Source organism: Helianthus annuus, chromosome 8 (genome assembly GCF_002127325.2).
Source record: "Helianthus annuus cultivar XRQ/B chromosome 8, HanXRQr2.0-SUNRISE, whole genome shotgun sequence".
In the NCBI taxonomy this organism is placed as follows: Eukaryota; Viridiplantae; Streptophyta; class Magnoliopsida; order Asterales; family Asteraceae; genus Helianthus; species Helianthus annuus.
Genome location: NC_035440.2, coordinates 121,323,831 through 121,347,010, shown reverse-complemented (window position 1 = coordinate 121,347,010; position 23,180 = coordinate 121,323,831). Strand labels below are relative to the sequence as shown.

At 39.1% G+C, this 23,180-nt stretch overlaps 3 protein-coding genes across 3 annotated transcripts; all 3 read left to right on the top strand.

Moving 5' to 3' along the window:
* The first annotated feature begins 1,485 nt into the window (after positions 1 to 1,485).
* On the top strand, positions 1,486 to 2,541 carry LOC110870560 (putative F-box protein At3g24700). The gene has a single exon (XM_022119741.1). The coding sequence runs from the start codon at positions 1,486 to 1,488 to the stop codon at positions 2,539 to 2,541; it is 1,056 nt and encodes a 351-aa protein (XP_021975433.1).
* Positions 2,542 to 2,728: 187 nt separating this feature from the next.
* LOC110870559 lies at positions 2,729 to 5,435 on the top strand. Its single transcript, XM_022119740.1, has 4 exons — positions 2,729 to 3,137; positions 3,218 to 3,909; positions 3,990 to 4,056; positions 4,330 to 5,435. Exons 1-4 carry the CDS (start codon positions 2,729 to 2,731, stop codon positions 5,433 to 5,435), a joined length of 2,274 nt encoding a protein of 757 aa, XP_021975432.1.
* An 84-nt stretch (positions 5,436 to 5,519) lies between these two features.
* On the top strand, positions 5,520 to 7,367 carry LOC110870558 (ATP-dependent DNA helicase PIF1-like). Its single transcript, XM_022119739.1, has one exon. It carries the CDS (start codon positions 5,520 to 5,522, stop codon positions 7,365 to 7,367), a length of 1,848 nt encoding a protein of 615 aa, XP_021975431.1.
* The last annotated feature ends 15,813 nt before the right edge of the window (positions 7,368 to 23,180 follow it).

Here is a 23,180-nt window from a genome sequence, read left to right as displayed (position 1 = left end):
TAGTTGGCTCCCTCTCTTATCTACTTGACCTTAAAAATCAAACAGATATAAATTTAAATATATGTAATTTTTATTTTTTCTTTGACTAACATTGAACATTAATAGGATATGTCTGGTCACTGTACGGTCGACGAATTTTCATCATTGAGAAATGATAGAGCTTGGTATAATCTAACCTTTGTTATGGTCGAACTTATTTGGCATGACGTCGAGGGAAAGAGATTAGTGGTCATTTTTCTTGATCAAAACGTAAGAACATTATTTTATTTTGCTATATGTTATACGAGTGAATGTTTTTTCACCACTAAATGTGTTCTTTTTTTAGAGACAAAAAATTGTTGCGATCGTTCCACAACATTTGATACACCTATATAATGACGCTACATTGGTGGGTGGCTTTTTTTTGTTGAATAATTTCCAAATTGAGAATCTCCACTATCATGAGTACCCAAAGTACCATAATTACCTCTTAGTCTGTTCGGAGAAAAAAATTATCATCAATGAATATACGAAGCTTTTATCACTGGAGCTTACGATTCCAAGAGGTGCTTGTATATATCCGTTGGTGCCTTCCATTATGAAATTGAAGCATGACAGAAGACCTAAAAAACTTATTGTTGGTACATATAAAATCCCATTCTTTATTTTTTAATTAAAAATATAAAAGGTTATATATTTATATATTAGATATGGTGTATACAATTTGGTTGATTTCATTGTAGATGTGGTTGGGAGGATAATAGAAGGTAAACGGGATCGTTGTTGTTTCGAACTTTCTCTTCGAGATAAGACGTAAGTTATTATTTATTAACATATTAGAGACATAATATTTACACCGTATGTAACAAAAAACTAATTTTAAAAGAACTTTAACCTAAAATTGTTGTGTACAGTGGTCATACAATACAAATGTTTTTGTCCGCCCTGAAGCCTTCCTATGTTATATGTACCATTCGAGCGGTGCAACGAAAGTCTATCATATATGTATCACGTGTCAAGTTGGTTCACCTACCGGATAGTACGTTATGCTTTAAACATCAACTTTCTAAAAAATTAGTTACATTTAATGGGTCATGTAATTTAATAAAAGTTGTTTTTTATTTTTTTCAGTTAATATTTTGAAGTCTACAGAACTGAGTAGGATTACGTACGACCCAGATATGCTCGAGGCACGAGATATTTAAATTATGGATCTATACTTAAGTCCCTGTTCATGATAGAAACATTGGGTGTTTTTATATCTTTAGTTGTTGAATATTAAAATCCATGATGGTGTTATGTGATTTGCTTTTGGTTAACTGCCTTTATGTTTATTTCCTACTTGTAGAAGTATACTTTAGTTTGTTTAATATTATATTATGTTGTAACAAGTATGTTATATTACTTGATTTAAAAGTAATGGTTACACCTATTTTTCACCAAACTATAATTTAGATAGGTTGGACAACTAAAAAGTTATTATTTATCTTAAACGAAGGTATCACCATGGCTGACCTTCCTATTGAAACAATATTTGAGATATTAACGAGGGTGCCAGCAAAGGTCGTAGGACGTTCTAGGAGTGTTTGTAAGGAATGGTATGCGTTGCTGTCAACTCAAGATTTCATAAGGGTACATTGTTCTCGCTCATTAGTTTCATCTAACCAGAGAGTTCTCTTAATTGACGACCTAACATGCTCTGTTCATCCGATCATCTTTCAATCCTATGATTATGGGCCAAGGTCAATAGTTACATTACCATTCGACCACCAAAATAATGATGTGTCAATACTTTCACATTTGAATGGATTGTTGTGTGTTTGCTTGAATCATACAAACGAGTTGCTTCTTTGGAATCCAACAACTACTGCTTTCAAGCATTTGTCAACACCTGATTCTCTTGGAATCTATATAAATAATCTTGATGCCGTTGGTTTGTATGCTGATGATGCCGATGATTACAAGGTCTTGCATATCAAGCGTAGGTGGGGTGTATATGAAAGCTATGTTTATTCTAGAGAATTAAACTTTTGGAGAAATATTCCTTTCTTAACAAGACAAGAGTACCTTAGCCCCAATTTCTATTGGTCACCAGGCACATTTTGTGGTGGTACTCTGTATTTCACTCTTTGTGAATGTTGGGTTGGAGGTACAAATGTGGTGATTTGTTTTGATATTAATTCAGAGCAGTTCAAGGAGATAAGCTTTCCACCTGTTCCATCTACGGGATTTGTTCAAGGTGTTTTAGTGAATGTAAAAAATGAGCTTCACATGTTTGCCACGACTGGCTGGTTTGAGATAACAATTGACCTGTGGACGTTAAAAGAGGATTACTGGATTAAGGTCTTATCGTGTCCTCTGATCCCCCCAATATCATTGTCATTGTGGGGCGATATAACACATTACGTGACGAATGGTAATTGGTTTGTGATGACTAAATTAGGGAAGCTTTTTACTATTGAAATGGATACGAAGCCCTTCGAAATTCTTTATCCAGTTACTTGGTTTCGTGGTTATAAGGGTGCGGTGTTTGTGGAGACCGTCGTTTCACCAAGTATTTAGTTTGGCTTTCACTTAATGTTATCATTATGTATTCAATGTTTTAAGAATTTTTGTTTTCTATTTCTGGTAATGATGTTATTTTGTTTAAGTGTCGTGTACTAATCTTGTAATAATTTCAGAATTTCATCATCTATGATAACTATCTTTTATTTAATTTGCAAGGTATTTGACACTTTAACAATTTACAATGACTAATGGACAACCAAACCATCTTAATCAAGCTTCTAGCTCGAGTACATCTACTAAAGCTGAAAAACGAAAAGGGTATAACAAAAGATATTATGCTGCACGCAAAGAAAATAACAAAGTCCCGAAATTTGGGAGTGGTGAGGTCTCCCAAAGTGCTTCATCACTATCTTTAATGAGTAATAGATCAGCAGAAAGGACACCGTTAAGAAGTTTACAGACTAATATTACTCAATTTACCCAAATAACAAACGTGAACGCGTCAAGTATTTCTACCGTGAGACGTAAGGAGTACAATGGAATGCATATTTCAAACGGTAGTCAAATTACATCAACCCCGACCAATGATGTTACGCCGACAACCACATTCCCCAATGTAGTTGATGAAGTCACTACCAGAACATCACGAGGTTTCTATTTATTTAACATTGATTTCTTTATTGAATTTGATATCTTTAAACTACATTACTTAAGACAACGAATTTTTTAGGTGTTCGAATTCAACCACGTACACTTTTATCTCAATTTTCTGAAGTAGTTGATCAACCTTCCTTCCAAAATGAGAATGTAGAAGATGATCCATATAACTTTGTTTACGATCGTTTACCTAGAGAACATCGTGTTTTAAAAGAACGTGGTGCATGTCCTGATTGTGGAGCAAAACGTTTTCAATTTGAATTTGATACCTTTTGTTGTATGAGTGGGAAAACTGTGTTAGCAAATTCAGAAATTCCAAAGGAATTGCACCGACTTTTCACATCGCAAGATGAAATTGGAAATATTTTTAGGCAAAACATTCGTGCTTATAACACGAATTTTTCTTTTGCCTCAATGGGAGTGACGTTGGATGATACATTGAACAATATGAGAGACGGTGTATATACTTTTCATGCACATAGAGGAATATATCACAAAATCGACCAATTAGTTCCGAGGGATGGAACCCCTAGGTACCTGCAGTTGTATTTTTATGATCCTGATGCCGAGTTAGATCTCAGACTCCAATGGCCAAATCTTGATCGTCATATTACTCAGATTTTGACACGCGTTCTTTCTACAAACCCATATGTCGATACATTTAGAAGACTTGCAGAACTAGGACCTCTGGACAACTATAGAGTCACTTTGAATGCTTTGGTTGAACTTGACCAAAGGGTGTACAACCGACCAATGACATCGGAGGTATATAAAATATATTATATTAATTAAAATTATTTAATAGTATTGCTTATTTTACTTACTTATAGTTCACGATTATATAGGTTGCTGGTATTTGGGTAGAAGGTAATGACAATATCACTTCGTATAAACGAAGTATTGTTGTGTATGGTAGGTCTGAATATAGCCAAACTATTCAGCCGTAGTTCAGTTGTTACGATCCATTGTCGTATCCTCTATTTTTTCCTAATGGTGAGTCGGGTTGGCATGCAAACATACTACGTCACGGAGTATCAATAAATGAGGTTCGCAACAATGACAACATCGAAGGAGGAATGGAAGGTACCAACAATTTATTATCCTTTTTAAGTGAAGATCATAAAAATACCGTAATGCGTCTTATTTTTATTAACTGTTTGTTTTTAAAACATCTTCATCGTTCAGAGGCTAACACACGAAGTGGTAGAACAACCGTGGCTATGCGAGAGTACTACAGTTACAAGTTCCAGATTCGATCTACCGAAAACGTGCTTCTGTTCGGTGGTAGACTGCTACAACAGTTTGCGGTAGATGTTTACATAAAAATTGAGACGTCACGCTTAGAATTTTGTGAGAGAAACCAGGCTAAGATACGGGCCGATTTGTACCAAGGTCTTGTGGATTGCGTCAATGCTGGTGAGGTTCATGCAAACAGAGTCGGGAAAAGAATTGTGTTGCCTGCATCTTTCATCGGAGGGCCTCGCGACATGCGACGTCGGTTTCTAGATGCGATGACTTTAGTTCAAGACGAGGGCAAGCCTGATATATTCCTTACAATGACGTGTAATCCTAAGTGGCCTGAGATATGTGATAATTTACATGTTGGTCAAACTGCACAAGATCGTCCAGACCTTGTTTCAAGAGTGTTCCGGGGTAAATTAGAAGATCTTAAGGAACAACTCTTCAAGAAACATATCCTTGGGGAAGTTAAGTCATACGTTTATGTCATCGAATTTCAAAAGCGTGGTTTGCCTCACGCACATTTTCTCCTTATCATGTACCCGCAACACAAGATCAATAACGCGGACCATTATGATAAGGTTGTGTGTGCTGAAATTCCTAACAAACAAAGACATCCCAAATTGCATGAGATGGTTGTCAAACACATGATTCACGGTCCTTGCGGCAATTTACGATTAAGCAATCCTTGTATGCAGGGTGATCCTAAAATTTGTCGTTTTCACTATCCTAGACAATTTAATAAACAGACAACACAAGGAGAAGATTCGTATCCGTTGTATCGAAGGAGAGACACCGGGATAGAAGTGGATGTACGAGGAAAAACACTTGATAATAGATGGGTGGTCCCATATAATCCAAGGCTTTTGATGATGTTTAACTGCCACATCAATGTTGAAGTTTGCTCAAGTATAAAATCTGTGAAATATCTTTTTAAATATGTTTATAAAGGACATGACAAACAGGTTATTCAAGTTGATCAAAGTGAGCCAGGGGTTGTTGTTAATGAGATAAAGAGCTTTCAAGATGCACGCTACATATCGCCCCCATAGGCTATGTGGCGCATTTTTTCCTTCTCTCTTTCTCAAATCTCTCCTTCTGTTTTAGCCTTACAACTTCATCTCCCAAATAATCAGATGGTTAGATTTAGAGATGATGACTTAATGTCTAATATTGTTGATAGGGAAATGGATAAGAGAACCATGCTAACAGCATTTTTTGAGAGAAATAGAATCGATGAAACAGCAAGGGTATATTTGTATAAATATTTTCCAAAACACTTTACGTGGAATGGAAGCACACGCCGTTGGAATCCTCGTGGCCGTAAAAACCAAAGAGGTCGTATCGTTTCCGCTAATCCAGCCGAAGGAGAAAGGTACTACTTACGCCTACTTTTGTCAAATGTCAGAGGGCCTACTTCTTTTGAACATCTATGCACAGTTAATGGTCAACGGTGTGAGACATTTCGAAAAGCAGCTCTTGAGTTAGGCTTAATAGAAGACGATGAATATCTATCACAATGTCTCGAAGAAGCCTCTACGTTTCAGTTTCCTAATGCTCTTCGAAGGTTATTTGCGACCATAATGATTTTTTGCCAACCTGGAGATATTCGAAAGTTATGGAATGACCAGTTCGAATCACTGTCTGAAGATCATCGGTTACACTGTCAAAGTATAGAACGAGTTCAAAATATGGTTCTTACTGAAATTAGTGTCTTGCTACAATCCATGGGTAAAAATATCAATGAATTCGACCTTCCTAAGATAACAGACGATGTTAACTTACAAGATGCAGGTTATCGTGAGTTACAAGAAGAGTATGGGATTGTTTTGGAACCTGAACACTTGAGTGCCAAAGATTCACTTAATCCGGACCAGAAAAACGTGTTTGATGAGATCATGATGCATGTTGATAATGATCTTCCAGGCGTGCTCTTTATTGATGGCCCAGGTGGAACTGGAAAAACATTTTTGTACATTTCCTTGCTTACTGAAATTCGGTCACGTGGTCTTATTGCTCTCGCAACAGCTTCATCAGGTGCAGCGGCTAATAATATGCCAAGAGGTAGAACGGCTCACTCAAGATTCAAGATTCCTCTTAATCTTGAAAATAATTCAATGTGCAATATCAAAAAACAGAGTGGGGCCGCTAAACTGATTCGGTCTGCCAAAATAATCATATGGGATGAAGCGTCGATGGCTAAACGACAGGCGATAGAGGCAGTCGATCGTACATTCCAAGACATTATAGGCGTTAGTCTCCCATTTGGTGGGAAGATAATGGTTATGGGAGGTGACTTCAGACAGGTGTTGCCGGTTATTAAACGTGGCACTCGAGCACAGATTGTAGACTCCAGCGTACGAATGTCACCTCTTTGGTCTTTGACTAAGAAGATGCGGTTGACCATAAATATGAGAGCGCTGAAAGATCCGTGGTTTTCTAAATTTCTTTTAAGAGTCGGCGATGGAACTGAAGAACCAATCGAAGGAAACTATATTCGCATACCCGATGACATGACAATTCAGTGCAACAACAGAGAAAACGCTATAAAAGAATTGATCCATGCCATCTTTCCATCAATTGAAGATAATGTATATTCTTCAGATTATATAATCTCTAGAGCAATATTGTCCACTAAAAATGAGAGTGTTGACGAGATTAATAATCAAATGATTGAAATTTTTCAAGGGGAGGAAAAAGTTTATTACAGTTTTGATGAAGCTGAAGACGATCAGCGTAACTTCTATCCGGTCGAGTTCTTAAACTCGCTAAATGTTAGTGGTTTGGCGCCTCATAAGCTTCATTTAAAAATTGGATGCCCAATAATATTGTTACGTAATATCGATCCATCACATAGCCTTTGTAATGGCACGCGGTTGATATGTAAGGGTTTCATGCGAAATGTTATTGATGCGGAAATTGCAGTCGGTCAACATGCCGGAAAAAGAGTTTTTTTTGCCAAGAATCCCTCTAACCCTTTCTGAAGATGACATGTTCCCATTCAAGCTGAAAAGAAAACAATTTCCAATTCGACTTAGCTTTTCCATGACGATTAATAAAGCTCAAGGTCAAACAATTCCGAACGTTGGTATTTATCTACCGGATTCTGTATTTTCACATGGACAACTTTATGTCGCGTTATCAAGAGGGATTTCAAGACAAAGTACGAAGGTGTTGGTACATCTCGCCAAAGAATTCAAACAACGCGGAGTTTACACATCAAATGTTGTCTACCAGGAAGTGTTGCGTGATTAATTAATCGCATCCGTATCAAAAAGAAGGTAACTTAGTAGATTTTGTGCCTTATTTGCTTCCAGAAATTACCTTTTAATTACTATTTTAAATCACCTGTAAGCGTCTAACATTTTTTTGATGTGTCGAAATCTGGTACAGTAGAGGAGAAGATACAAGAAAGTCATAAGCGAACGGATGTATTGGTAAAACAGGAAGAGATACAAGAGACTCCCCACATTTTGTTTTTATTGGTTTGTCCAGCTACTTGACTGTTTTGAACTCTTCTTGTTTTTAATTATATCTACTTCCTTGTTTTGTACTCTTCTTGTAGAAGATCACCAAAGAATCAATAAACTAACAGAAAAACCAGTGTCATCATATCACGAATAAGAAAACTAACTTAAGTAGTATACAATATATCACGAGACGACGGATAAACTAACGGTAAACAATTATACTATTGCAAATTGCCACTCCCGCCGCATCACGCGGGTACGTGACTAGTGTGTATATATATATATATATATATGTATATATATATATATATTATTACTACTACTGATAGGTGTTCATCCAAAAGTCCATGTTACGCTTTTCTATTTCCAGACGAGTTGCTCCCCTATTTGTCTCATCCTCTCACTTCCTTCTAAAATTTCCTCACCAAAGGTTCGGAGTTCTTGCACATTCTCAGTGCTCATAGGTGGGGCTGGGGCTGGTATTGGGTCAGGAAACTGGGACATGTGTTCTTCGTGTGGGTAAGGGTTTTCTAAGATTTCTATGATGTATTGGTCATTATCAAAATATGGATCCAGGGGGTCCAGGTTTGGGTAGGCTGCTAGGTTTTGTATGGGTTCGTGATGTGTGTAAAATGCAACATATAAAACACATCAATTAAGGCATAAAACTAACCCTTTTTAAGTACTAATGTTGGAAAAAGAGTGTTTTTGTCTTCCTTTTGTATTTTCAGGATGAAATGAGCTCAAAATCACAAAAGAAGCAAAAAGACCACTAATTCTACCATAAATACAAGAAAAGGAACAAAAGTGGACTGCCCGGACCCTCAACGGCACCTCCCAAGACAAAGAGAAGAAAACAGAGTCTGAACACGCCCCGTGTCCAGCGAACACGGGGGCGTGCCCAGGAAGCAGCAGAAAAGACAAACCAGTAGAAGCTTCCATTGCTCACCACGGGGCCGTGCCCAGCGGGCACGGGGGCGTGGTGAAAGTACAGCAGGCGCATTAATTGTAATTCGCAATTACAATTAATGAAGAGAGAGAGTGTCAGACGGGCACGGGGCCGTGTCCAGCGGATACGGGGCCGTGTCCAGCGTTCTGTCCAGCCTATAAATAGAGGAGCTTGGTTTCATTCTCCCTCATCCCTTGGCACACCACCTCTCTCACACCTCATCCACCACCCACCACCACCATAACACCATCATCCACCACCATCATCCATTGTCCATCGTAGAGTGTGTGAGTCGTCTCGGGATCCAAGATTGATCGTAAGAGTTCTTGACAATCAAGGCCATGTTTGCCTAAGTCTCTTACATCACTTGGTGAAGACAAGTGTTTAGTATAATACTTTTTATTTTTAATCTTTTGCACTTTTTATTTGGTTTTGTATTAATGACTTTAATAACTAGTTACTTATGTTGAAGGTGATCTTTCCTTATCGTTTGTCCGTGGTGTCTTGGCATTATTTTACTGTCTATATAAAATAAAAGATTTTTACCATTCATATCTCCACGGTCTATATGGAGGTATGTTGGCTACCTGGTCGGGGGTTAAGGGAACGGTTTGGTAAGGGTCTTGCCCTTGTTCAGCGTTTAGAGGTCCTGCTTGGGACCTGGGTCAAATTTAGTAGGATCTCCTTCAATGCCCATAGGTATTGGATGGCGGGGATCCAAACTCTTTGACCCCCTCATATGTTAACTACTATTAATACTATAACCCGGTTATTTAGGACTGTATCCCTGCTGACTCAGACTACTTAGCCGAGGGTAACGTCACCGCCAAAAGCGGGGCCTACCATAATTTGCATTAATAACTTAATTCATTATCTTTCAATAATCCGACCCTTTAGGATTGTATCCTTGCTGACTCAAACTACTGGGTTGAGGGTAACGTCGCCTTCAAAAGAGGGGCCTACTACAATAACTAAGATAATCTCTTAAACAAGTGCAAAAGTGCGAAAATAATCAAAGGTTATACTAATACACGTGTCGGATCCAAGTGATTCATCTTGTCTATCTGTTTTTACTTTATTTTATTTTTCAGCATTTAGTTAGTTTTTATTTTTCTTAGTTTAAATCATTTTTTTCTAACCTTTTGATTTGATTAGACGTTGAGGATAAACCGGTATTAAAAGCTCTTGTGTCCTTGGACGACCTCGGTATCTTACCAACACTATACTACGTCCACGATGGGTGCACTTGCCCATATGTGTGTTTAGTGTTAGTAAATATCGTGTTTTATAAATTTAAAACTTGGCTAAAAGTGTAAAAAGGGCTTAAATATATATCTAAAAACATATATACACTAACACGCATCAAGTTTTTGGCGCCGCTGCCGGGGACACAAGGATTTTAAGAAAGCTTAAAATCGACGGCCTAATCAGTTTTTCAAAACCTTTTCAAAACGCGCGCATTTTTCTGCATTTTAGTTTAGTTTTGCATTTACAGTAGCCTGAACACGGGGCCGTGCTCGCTGAACACGCCCCCGTGCTGCATATTTTAGAGTAGATACCCAGATACAGAGTCTGAACACGGGGCCGTGCTCGCTGAACACGCCCCCGTGCTCAACGTGACCAGTTAATTTAATTAAAACGCCCAGATACAGTCCCTGAACACGGGGCCGTGTTCACTCAACACGGGGCCGTGTCCAGCTTCTGTTTCCGTCTTATTTTTGTTTTCTGGTCCCGAGACTCAGTTGTGGTCTGTTGAGTGATTCTTATGGATCAATACTCAAGAGGTTACAACTACACCTATGATGAGGATGATTATAGAGGTAATTATTGCACTAATTGTCGTAATGCACGCTCGGTTCAATATAATACTTCGTATCAACCATCCAATTCATACAACCATTATGAGGAGCCCAGGTACAATCCATCAACTTCATACACATCCTATGAAGACCCAAGGTATGAACCTCCTCCCTCATACTCATATTTTGATGAACCAAGGTATGAGCCTTCATACTCATACTTTGAGGACTCAAGATATAAGCCACCACCTTCATACTCTTATTATGAGGAACCATGGCGTGAACAACCCACCTCATATGAGTACTATGAAGAACAAAGTTTCGACCCTTATCCATCATACACTTACAATGAAGAGCAATGGTGTGAACCATCTACTTCATATGAGTACTATGAGGAACCAAGGATCGAACAACCGGATTCAAGCTTTGAGGATCCAAATTCTTTCAATCTCACCGAAGTAACTAATAGGATAATAGAACAACTTAAAACTATCGAACGTTGCATAAAAGAATCTCGCGCAAGGGAAGAGGAATCCCGCGCAAGAGAAGAGTTAAAAAATAATAACGTAGAGATAGTTGAAAGTGTAAAAATGGAAGAACAAGAAAGTGAAAAACAGACACATGAGTTAAACAACGAAAATGGTGAGTCCGATAATGTTAAAATTCAAGAAGAGTCTAATTTTGAGGAAATTATTCTCTTGTCACCTACTTTCGAAAATCATTGTTTAATAACCCCTCATGCCAAGTTTTTAAAAGAGTTAAACACTAATGCTAAAATCAATGACTTAGTAAGTGTTAAGTTAACTAATGATCAAACCTCGCTAATAAAAGAAGATCCTTTTGAAATTAACATCACACCGGTTCCGTGTTTCTTTCAAAATTCGTTTATTAGCAATATCACTATTGATAAAGATCTTTGTGTTAACATAATGCCTAACTACATTTTTGAAAAGTTAAGTATTAGTGATTTTACTCCACTTCAAATACCCATTTTTCTATCCGACCGAAAAGTAATGAAATCAATCGGTGTAGTTGAAGATGTTTTGGTTCAAACAAATCAAATGGTAATCCCAACCGACTTCGTCATCTTAGATGATGCCCCCCTAATCTTGGGAAAACCTTTTGTACAAACTCACAAAGCTTTGAAAAACCGGAAATTCAACAATCTACCTCTTCAATTAGGGGCATTCAAAAGGAGCATAGATCTTGAGCGCTCAATGAAATATCCTTTTGGCAATAATGACCCCCTAATTGAAGATGAAGCTGAGCCACCCGATACAACCGACGAAGAAGACCACTTTGTCGATGAAGAGGTAGCCATAGAACAAACTTTTAAAGTTCTTGATCTAGACGAGCCACAAAATAAGGTGTCTCCTAAAGACCCACCCATTGAGCTCAAAGAACTCCCTAAAGGTTTGGAATATGCTTTTCTAGGCAAAGATGGTAGTTTACCTGTAATTATTTCGTCTAAATTAACTAGCATAGAAAAAGAAAAATTAGTTAACCTACTTAAAAAACACAAAAATGCGATCGCTTGGAAGCTTGTAGATATTAAAGGAATAAGTCCTTCCATGTGCACGCACAAAATTTTAATGAATGATGACTACAAAACGGTGATTCAACCACAACGAAGAGTGAACCCCAATGTTCAAGAAGTGGTTAAAAATGAAGTCATCAAACTACTCGACGCTGGACTAATCTACCCTATCTCCGATAGCCCGTGGGTAAGTCCCGTCCAAGTAGTCCCAAAGAAAGGAGGTATGACGGTAATAACTAACGAGAAAAATGAATTAATACCCACAAGAACCGTCACAGGATGGAGAGTCTGTATAGATTATAGGAGATTAAATGAAGCAACAAGGAAAGACCACTTTCCTTTACCCTTCATTGATCAAATGTTAGAAAGATTATCCGGTCATAAATTTTATTGTTTCTTAGATGGTTTTTCAGGTTACTTCCAAATACCGATAGCACCAGAAGACCAAGAGAAAACAACTTTCACATGCCCCTACGGAACTTTTGCATATCGACGCATGCCATTCGGTCTATGTAATGCACCTGCAACATTCCAACGTTGTATGGTCGCCATTTTCCATGATATGATTGAAAAAACCATGGAAGTCTTCATGGATGACTTTTCCATCTTTGGAGACTCATATGATCAATGCCTCGATAATCTTGAACGAATGCTATCCCGATGTGAGGAAACTAACCTCGCCCTTAACTGGGAAAAATGCCATTTCATGGTAACAGAGGGAATAGTACTCGGGCATAAAATCTCAAGCGAAGGAATGGAAGTTGATCGAGCAAAAATAGAGACTATTTCTCGATTACCTCCTCCATCCTCCGTGCGAGCCATCAGAAGTTTCCTAGGGCATGCCGGATTCTATAGAAGGTTTATCAAGGACTTTTCGAAAATTTCAAGACCTCTAACAAAATTGCTTGAAAAAGATGCACCCTTCATCTTTGACAAGGAATGCAATCAAGCATTTCTAACCCTCAAGGAAATGCTAGTCAATGCACCTATCATGATAGCACCAGATTGGAAATTTCCTTTCGAAATCATGTGCGATGCAAGCGACTTTGCTGTTGGAGCAGTCTTGGGACAAAGAAAAGAAAAACATTTCCACCCAATTTATTATGCTAGTAAAACTCTAAATGATGCACAAGAAAATTATACAACTACTGAGAAAGAGTTACTAGCGGTGGTATTTACTTTTGATAAATTTCGTTCTTATCTTGTTCTTTCTAAAACGATAGTTTATACAGACCATGCAGCCATCAGGTACCTCTTCAAGAAGCAAGACGCAAAACCCCGTTTGATAAGGTGGATTCTACTCCTCCAAGAATTCGACATTGAAATCAAGGACAAAAGAGGAGCAGAAAACACTGCTGCAGATCATCTCTCACGCTTAGAAGACCCAGCTTTGGAGACAACCAGGGACGAGCAAATCAACGAAAAATTTCCCACGGAGTCCCTGGAAATGATGGAAAGCAGACAAGAACCATGGTATGCCGACTACGCTAATTTCTTAGCCAGTGGTATAGTCACCAAAGGATGGCCACATCATCAAAGAAAAAAGTTCTTTGCTGATGTAAAGCATTACTTTTGGGAAGACCCCTATCTTTTCAAAATGTGTGCCGACCAACTCATCCGAAGGTGTGTCCATGGTAATGAAGCACGAAGAATACTCCGTCATTGTCATGAAGGTTCATACGGAGGACATCATGGTGCCGCAAGTACCGCGAGGAAGGTATTTGATTCGGGATTTTACTGGCCGACCATTTACAAGGATGCACAAAACCTTGTAAAGACATGTGATGCCTGCCAAAGAACAGGTAATATTTCTTCCAAAAATGAAATGCCTCAAAATGGCATTCTCGTTTGTGAAATCTTTGATGTGTGGGGACTCGATTTCATGGGACCCTTCCCACCTTCAAAGGGAAACAAATATATACTTGTGGCAGTCGATTACTTGTCTAAATGGGCAGAGGCCGAGGCTCTTCCAACAAATGATGGAAGAGTAGCGGTAAAATTCCTGAAAAAGTTGTTCTCTCGTTTCGAGACACCAAAAGCATTAATAAGTGATAGAGGTACCCATTTTTGCAATCATCAACTCGAAAAAATATTAACAAGGTATGGGGTCTATCACCGGGTCTCAACAGCATATCATCCTCAAACAAATGGGCAAGCCGAAGTGACTAATCGAGGTTTAAAACGAATACTTGAGAAAACCGTAGGAATAAATAAAAAAGAATTGGCCGACAAACTAGACGACGCTTTATGGGCTTTTCGAACCGCTTATAAAACCACTATAGGCACAACCCCATATAAACTCGTCTATGGAAAAAGTTGTCACTTGCCAGTAGAAATCGCTCACAAAGCCTACTGGGCAATAAAAAACGTAAACTTAGACTTAGAAGTTGCCGGTAAAAATCGATTTTGTCAAATAAACGAATTAGAAGAACTTAGGAATTATGCATATTCTAACTCCGAAATTTATAAAGAAAGAATGAAAAATTTGCATGATAAATATATTAAATCTAATGAATTTCGGGTTGGAGACCAAGTTCTATTGTTTAATTCGCGACTTCGATTGTTCCCTGGTAAGTTAAAGTCTAGGTGGTCGGGACCTTTTTCAGTCACCCATCTTTTTCCACACGGTGCCGTAGAAATTAAAACTCGAAATGGGACACCATTTAAAGTCAATGGCCAACGGCTGAAACTCTACAGAGGATCCATTGAGGATGAGGAAGAGGAAATCGCACTTCAAACGGTCAACGAATAAACTCATACCCGACATGTTACAGGTAAGTATACGTTCAAAACCGGTAAAATCATCTAACCATTTTTCGGAAATAAGGGGCATGCACACGAACACGTAAAAAAAAAAAAAATTTAAAAACTTCACCCGGCACGGGGCCGTGTCCGCTGGACACGGGGCCGTGTCGAGGCGACTGTCGGGATAAAACCCTCTTTTTCTATCACTTACACCATTCCACACGCCCCGTTTCGCCGAAAACTCTCTGGTTAGAGGCGATTTTCTGCAGATTTCGAACGTCACCACCGAACCTAACGACATCAAGGTATGATTCTATCCTTCTTAGTAGTTAGATTAGTTACTTGCATGTAGTTAAAACATCAAAAATTGGGGGAAATCTAGGGTTCTTCATGTTCATCCGGATCGAACTCAAAATTTTTGATGAAAATTGTTAGTAGTAGTTTAGAGTAGAGTAGTAGGAAGTAAATAGACATGTATTGTTGATAGATTTGTCCGATTTCCAACTAAAAACACAAACCCTTGTTCTTGAACCGAAAAACACAAAATTGAAAGGGTAAATGGTTTGATTTTGGAAAAATGACACTTAGGGTTTCATTTTCGGGGGAAACCGCTGCTACTAGGCTAAAAATTTTCAGGTTTTCGAAACCGGGACGAAAAAATGAAAATTAGGTGTTACAGACGCCTGGACACGGGGCCGTGTCCGCTGAACACGGGGCCGTGTCCAGCCCACTGTTTGCAGTTTCGCTTTAATTTTCCTGGTTTCGTACTAACTTTTTATGTATTCTTTTCAGATGTCTAAATTCACACGGTTTAATGCCAGCGAACTTGACGCCAGGGCTCGCTACGAGGTCCTACAAACAAGGCCCGAAGAGTATCCAAGGCGGGCATGTACTGATCTGCTGACAATGGTAAACCAACTGGACCGCTTCAACAACATAGTGACAGGTCCACTGCACGTCGCATTGACTGCCCGACTTCGGTCGGTCCATCAATGCACAATGGAGTTCTATAGCACGTTTGTCTTTAACTCGAGATGCGAACCGTTTGATCACGAGGCGGTCGAATTTCGATGTGGAGGTACGACCTATAGAACCTCCATGGCGCAGTTCGGATCAATCATTGGGCTGTACAAAGATGAAGAAGCGGGGAATGAAGAGAATACCGGGGGATTGCGAGACTTGGACGCAACTGAACGCCAAGCCGCATGGGCTCAAATCGGTGAAGGGATCTACAACCCAAGCAGCACAAAGAGCACCAAACTGAGGGACCCGTTATACCGCTACATCCACAGGCTCCTATCATACTCGCTGAACCAATGCCACAACAGTAGTGGCGTTGTTGGGTTGAAAGATTTGGTTGTCCTTCACTGCATCCACAACCAGAAGCCTCTAGATGTTCCGTACCTCCTACTGCGAAACATGCACCTAAACCGCCTTGCCTCTGCTCCTACACCAATCTTCTTCGGAGGATGGGTGTACCGTCTCTTCAAGCACTTCACGAATATCCCAAGGTCCTTCGAAAGGAGTCCATGGTCGGGACGGGTCGATTATCACATTTGCCGATCCATGAACTTGCTTTATGAAGCGGAGGACGGGACGGTGAGCTTTCAGAGAACGCAAGGCTATGCATGGAACCCGCAGGAGGCTCTAGTTCTTCATGCACCACATCCCCATTTTCAGTATCCACCCCAAGGCGATGCGGGCCAATCCTCCTCTCAAGGAGGTGGTTTTCCTAATTTCCAAAGTTTACATGATCTTTTGCAGGAAAACCTCATGTGCACCAGGAACACCTACAACCTCGCCAACAACACACACCTCCGGGTGGGAGCTATCGAACGCAGCGTCAACGATATACAAGATGATATCGGTAGCATCCGGGAGTACATGGCGAGGCAGGGAGGCGGAGGTGGAGATAGTGATGAAGATATGGAGTAGGAGGCTGGGAGGAACAAGGGGCTAGCTGGTGATGAGCCCACAGGTTTGATTACCCTTCTTATCCATCAAACAATTCATGGCCTGCGTGCCATTTGTCGAACAATTTACTTTCCTTAACTACTTTTTATCTTTATTTTGTTTTTACTTTATGTTTGGATAATATTTGACAATGGTAAGATTAGGATGGTTTGTGCTTGGTTGGATGGTATTGAATGATTGAACAGGTGCAATGCAAGGGTTAGAGTGCTAAACATTAGCACTTGCAGCCCTAGGATGAAGAAACCGGGAGAAAAACCTATTTTTATGGCTAACAGACTGTCCACACGGGGACGTGTCCAGCCGACACGCCCCCGTGTCCATCTCCCAGTTCTGCTGTTTGGCTACTGACCTGCAGATTTTTGCCGGACACGTGGCCGTGTTCACCCAACACGCCCCCGTGTCCACCCTCTGTAAGTTTTTTGTTACTGGCAGTTCACCACGGGGCCGTGTCCAATAGACACGGGGCCGTGCCCAGAGCGCCAGTAACACAAATCTTTGTTTTTAAACACACTTTTACATATTCTAATCAACCAAAAACTTTATTTTTGGACACATTGAGGACAATGTGTAATTTAAGTGTGGGGGGGATGCTAAAACCTTGAAATTTTGCAAAATCCTAAAACAAGCCTTACACAAAACTCTATTGGAACCGCTAAACACCCCAAATTTTTTTTCAAAAACCTTTTTCATTTTTTTATTTACTTGTCTTAGTTGGGAATAACAAGTTCTAAAAAGGTTATATTTTTACAAATTTACAACCGATAGCGTCGTGATAAAAAGAACTAACATAAGAAAATTATGAAACGGTATAACAAGTCTAGTTAAAAATTCGATTATATATGCTTGGTCACAATAAAAACCCATTCCCACAAAAGTGAGTTTTGAGCCTTTATTGAGCATAAAAATACACATATTTAGATTAAATGCTCATTTTTCGTTTCTTGTGTGAATAGCCGCTCGGTCTTTACAAATCTAGAACTTGCCACGACGATACATTCCCGGTCCTTACCAACTTAAACCCAAGTAAGTAAATGATGGAGGCATTAGGACTAACTATTTTTCTTTCAAAACCATTATTTTTCATTTTTTTTACCTACCCAAAATCCCCCTAGAAAACCCCTTTGAGCCTAAACCTTTCATTTCATTACCCCCAAAACAATTTTTTTTTACCCACCAAAAACCTTTTTCATTTTTTCACCTTTATTTTAGTAACAAACTCGGTTTTTCATAAACATACCCTCTATGTGACGAAAAAAAAAATAAAAAATAAAAAAAATAAAAATAAAATAAAAAAATATATATATGAAGTCAAAAACAAACAAAAGCTACAAAAGCTTGTTTGGAGAAATACTTCAAAAATAAATGTCACTAAAAACAAGGTATTTTACGAAAACCGACACTTGTTACGATTTTCGCCCTTTTTACTAACCACTAACCAACCACCCACCTTTAAACCCAAGCCTTCACCCCAAAAGTCCTCTTGATATTTACAAAGGTAAAAAGTTAAAAAGGAGGAGGATTGATCGCTTGGCAAGCCTATGGAAAACGTAAGTCCGTGCCGCTCTCGAGCGATTCACTTAAATATACACCTTCTGCCGAGTGTTGAGTGATCTCCCGTGAGGTATGTGAACTTGTATATAAATGGAATTTTAATAAGGCATGGTATACCAAAATAAGTAGTTTATCTTATGAAAAGTTCAAAATAAATCATAACGAATAGGATTGTAAATAAAATAAAAATAAAACCTATAAAAACCTTGGATTCCCGACACTCTAGGACAAGCTAAAAAAACTTCTCTTCTACCTATTCCATTTGGGAGTGTAAGCCACATTAAAAGAGTTTTGCTTGAGGACAAGCAAAAGTTCAAGTGTGGGGGTATTTGATGTGTGTAAAATGCAACATATAAAACACATCAATTAAGGCATAAAACTAACCCTTTTTAAGTACTAATGTTGGAAAAAGAGTGTTTTTGTCTTCCTTTTGTATTTTCAGGATGAAATGAGCTCAAAATCACAAAAGAAGCAAAAAGACCACTAATTCTACCATAAATACAAGAAAAGGAACAAAAGTGGACTGCCCGGACCCTCAACGGCACCTCCCAAGACAAAGAGAAGAAAACAGAGTCTGAACACGCCCCGTGTCCAGCGAACACGGGGGCGTGCCCAGGAAGCAGCATAAAAGACAAACCAGTAGAAGCTTCCATTGCTCACCACGGGGCCGTGCCCAGCGAGCACGGGGGCGTGGTGAAAGTACAGCAGGCGCATTAATTGTAATTCGCAATTACAATTAATGAAGAGAGAGAGTGTCAGACGGGCACGGGGCCGTGTCCAGCGGACACGGGGCCGTGTCCAGCGTTCTGTCCAGCCTATAAATAGAGGAGCTTGGTTTCATTCTCCCTCATCCCTTGGCACACCACCTCTCTCACACCTCATCCACCACCCACCATAACACCATCATCCACCACCATCATCCATTGTCCATCGTAGAGTGTGTGAGTCGTCTCGGGATCCAAGATTGATCGTAAGAGTTCTTGACAATCAAGGCCATGTTTGCCTAAGTCTCTTACATCACTTGGTGAAGACAAGTGTTTAGTATAATACTTTTTATTTTTAATCTTTTGCACTTTTTATTTGGTTTTGTATTAATGACTTTAATAACTAGTTACTTATATTGAAGGTGATCTTTCCTTATCGTTTGTCCGTGGTGTCTTGGCATTATTTTACTGTCTATATAAAATAAAAGATTTTCACCATTCATATCTCCACGGTCTATATGGAGGTATGTTGGCTACCTGGTCGGGGGTTAAGGGAACGGTTTGGTAAGGGTCTTGCCCTTGTTCAGCGTTTAGAGGTCCTGCTTGGGACCTGGGTCAAATTTAGTAGGATCTCCTTCAATGCCCATAGGTATTGGATGGCGGGGATCCAAACTCTTTGACCCCCGCATAAGTTAACTACTATTAATACTATAACCCGGTTATTTAGGACTGTATCCCTGCTGACTCAGACTACTTAGCCGAGGGTAACGTCACCGCCAAAAGCGGGGCCTACCATAATTTGCATTAATAACTTAATTCATTATCTTTCAATAATCCGACCCTTTAGGATTGTATCCTTGCTGACTCAAACTACTGGGTTGAGGGTAACGTCGCCTTCAAAAGAGGGGCCTACTACAATAACTAAGATAATCTCTTAAACAAGTGCAAAAGTGCGAAAATAATCAAAGGTTATACTAATACACGTGTCGGATCCAAGTGATTCATCTTGTCTATCTGTTTTTATTTTATTTTATTTTTCAGCATTTAGTTAGTTTTTATTTTTCTTAGTTTAAATCATTTTTTTTCTAACCTTTTGATTTGATTAGACGTTGAGGATAAACCGGTATTAAAAGCTCTTGTGTCCTTGGACGACCTCGGTATCTTACCAACACTATACTACGTCCACGATGGGTGCACTTGCCCATATGTGTGTTTAGTGTTAGTAAATATCGTGTTTTATAAATTTAAAACTTGGCTAAAAGTGTAAAAAGGGCTTAAATATATATCTAAAAACATATATACACTAACACGCATCAGTTCGTCTTCTAGTGGGTAGCGTTGTTGGTAATCCCTATGGTCATCAAACCATGGGTCATAGTCTGGGGGATGAGGTACTGATACTCTAGGTATTTCAGTTGGGTCAAAAGTAGGTGCTGGAATTTGGTCTATAGGGCTTGGCTCCAATTCCATAGGTTGTGTGGGAAATAGTGGTAACGGTTGGGGTGCTATGAGTTGTTCTAGATTCGGGTCTGCAGCGGTAGTTGCTAAGATATGGAAATTTGCTAATCTTCTATTGATCATATCCTGTGTTTGAGCATTCATTTCTCTATTAGCGGCTGTTAAAGATCGCTGCTGCTGAAGTTTTCTCATCCTTTTTCTACGTTCATGAGCTCCTCTGCTGAGCCATCCTCTCTTCTTAGGAGGGAATGGCTCTTCAGATTGTGCTTTGAACATGAAAATCCCTTCTTCGGTATTAGCCGAATACCCCGAGGGGGTAGGCTGTGAAGAGGTGCCTTCGTCCCTAGGTGAGCTGGACTACTGACGGTAAGCGTCTGAAGGTCCTTGGTCGCTCATACTGTAAACTAACAAATTGTCAAATAACACAAAACAATAATATACAGATATGCACGTATCCATGTAATTTATTTCCTAACATATTGAATAATGTTTTGGTGTCAGCAGAACACTTCTGTGGCTGAATTAGTGACTGTAGCTCTGATACCACCTTCTGTCGCCACCCCCATCCCCTAATTACCCAGGAACGGGTGGCCGCGACCAGTATTAGTGGTATCGGTGTTTATCAATTTGGCAGCGGAAATTACATCAGGACCGTAGTTAGGAAATATTTTATCAGAGTAAAATACCACACTTTTATAATATTAAACACGTGGGAAATTCCCAATTTTCCATTACAAACACTTTATAGGAATGAATCCTATTTTATTTATATAAAACATCCTTTTTATTTAGGTAACTTTATAGCCACTTTTCCAAGCCTTCAGTGTTGTCCAGCTGGCTTCTATTTGGCTTTCACATTTTGTTACCTGAAACGCGTTTAAAAACATTTTGTCAGTGGGAAATACTGGTGAGTGAATCCCAATTTAATCAAGACAGGTAAAACCGTTTACAACATTGAGGGCGATCTCGCAATTATATTTGTTTATTTTTCTACTTTAATTACCACCCACGGTACTGTCAACCCGACTTGTGGTCACGTTACTACTCACAGTGTAGTAACAAATTTTGTATACAAAACCCCAACATACCGACGATAATTGTAGAATACAAATACTCAATCACTGTTTAATATAATGTAAAACATTGGAGGTTTTGTAAAAACAGATTGCAAAAAGGTTTACAAAAAGGAGATTACTCACATTTCTAACTTAGGGTTTTCCTTTGTGATTTCCTGGTGATTATCTATTAATTACATAATGCACACACGCTAGTATAATAACCCAATATTTACATTAGTTATACCCTCCCCGAGACAGAACTCCAACGACTACGTCGGGCAGAGCCTCGACAGCCGTTACGGAGCCCTAGATCAATCGGGCAACATATCTAATACGTAACCGGGGGTTAAAATACTTACAACGAAGCAGGCCTTCGCTATTTTAGTGGGCATAATGCCCGATATTAATTCTACACTATAGAAATTGAGAGAGTTTTGAGAATTTTGAACGGTTTCGACTGACTACCGATCCCATCTATTTATAGGGTCTGATCCAGACTTCCTCGCGGCCCGCGCAAACCACACAAAGGGCCTTCGCGCCCCGTGACATAGGGTACGTAGGGCCTAGCTTTGATTTGTCACCGACTAGCTTCGACAGGGATTGGGACACGTGGCGGCTCAGGGGCTCGCCTGATGGTAGAACTGTCGCACCCCGCGTAGCCTGAAGACAGGGTCTTCGCGGCCCACGAGCGCTCCTCAGAAATTGTTTTTATTTTATTTTTACAAAATTAAAGGTATTTAGGGCCATTTCTCATATACGGAGTGTATTTTAGGACGTATAGGGACATTCTAAATAATTTAGTGGTGTCGAAAATAATTTTGGAGGGTTGTTATAGGCATGAAAATAAACATATGAAAATTAATCAGCTAGTCACATAATACTTGTTTGACACTATGAAACCCCAAGGGTTAGAATGTTTTCATGGGTTCAAATACCCGTTAGAATCATAACAAGTTATTACGTCTTAGATGATGTAATCTAATACTTTGACAAATGAACACTAATCCATCATCAAAGGTTCGATTATTTGGATAATATATATATATATATATATATATTACATAGTGTCCATCATATCCTATAGGTCATGTAGGAGGTAGGAGGATAAATCCACCATTCAGGAACCTCTTTGTATCATAGAAGTCATGTAGGAGGTAGGAAGAACAAGTCTTCCATTTAGGTACCTCTAGGTGTTCACCACTACACTTGATGTTATGAACATTCAAGGAGGGTCATGAACATACAATAAGAAAGGAAATAATTACAACTAATCTAAGAAATCATCAAGTAATGTGTGGATTTTTTTAGTAGGATAGCCCAAGCTTGTCCTATAATCTCACAACCATCAAGCTTGAAGCTTGTTCATTACTTGTGGGTTAAACCCTAACCAAAACAGAAAGTTTATGAGGTTTTAACCTCTAATTTTAAGTGTCACAACCTTGTTTTTAAGCACACTTAATCATAGTCTTGATTAGTGGCATAAGGAAATAGGAATGTATGAAGAAAACATGAGTTTTCTTCCAAAACAAAAAGATAAAAATGAGCAGAATTA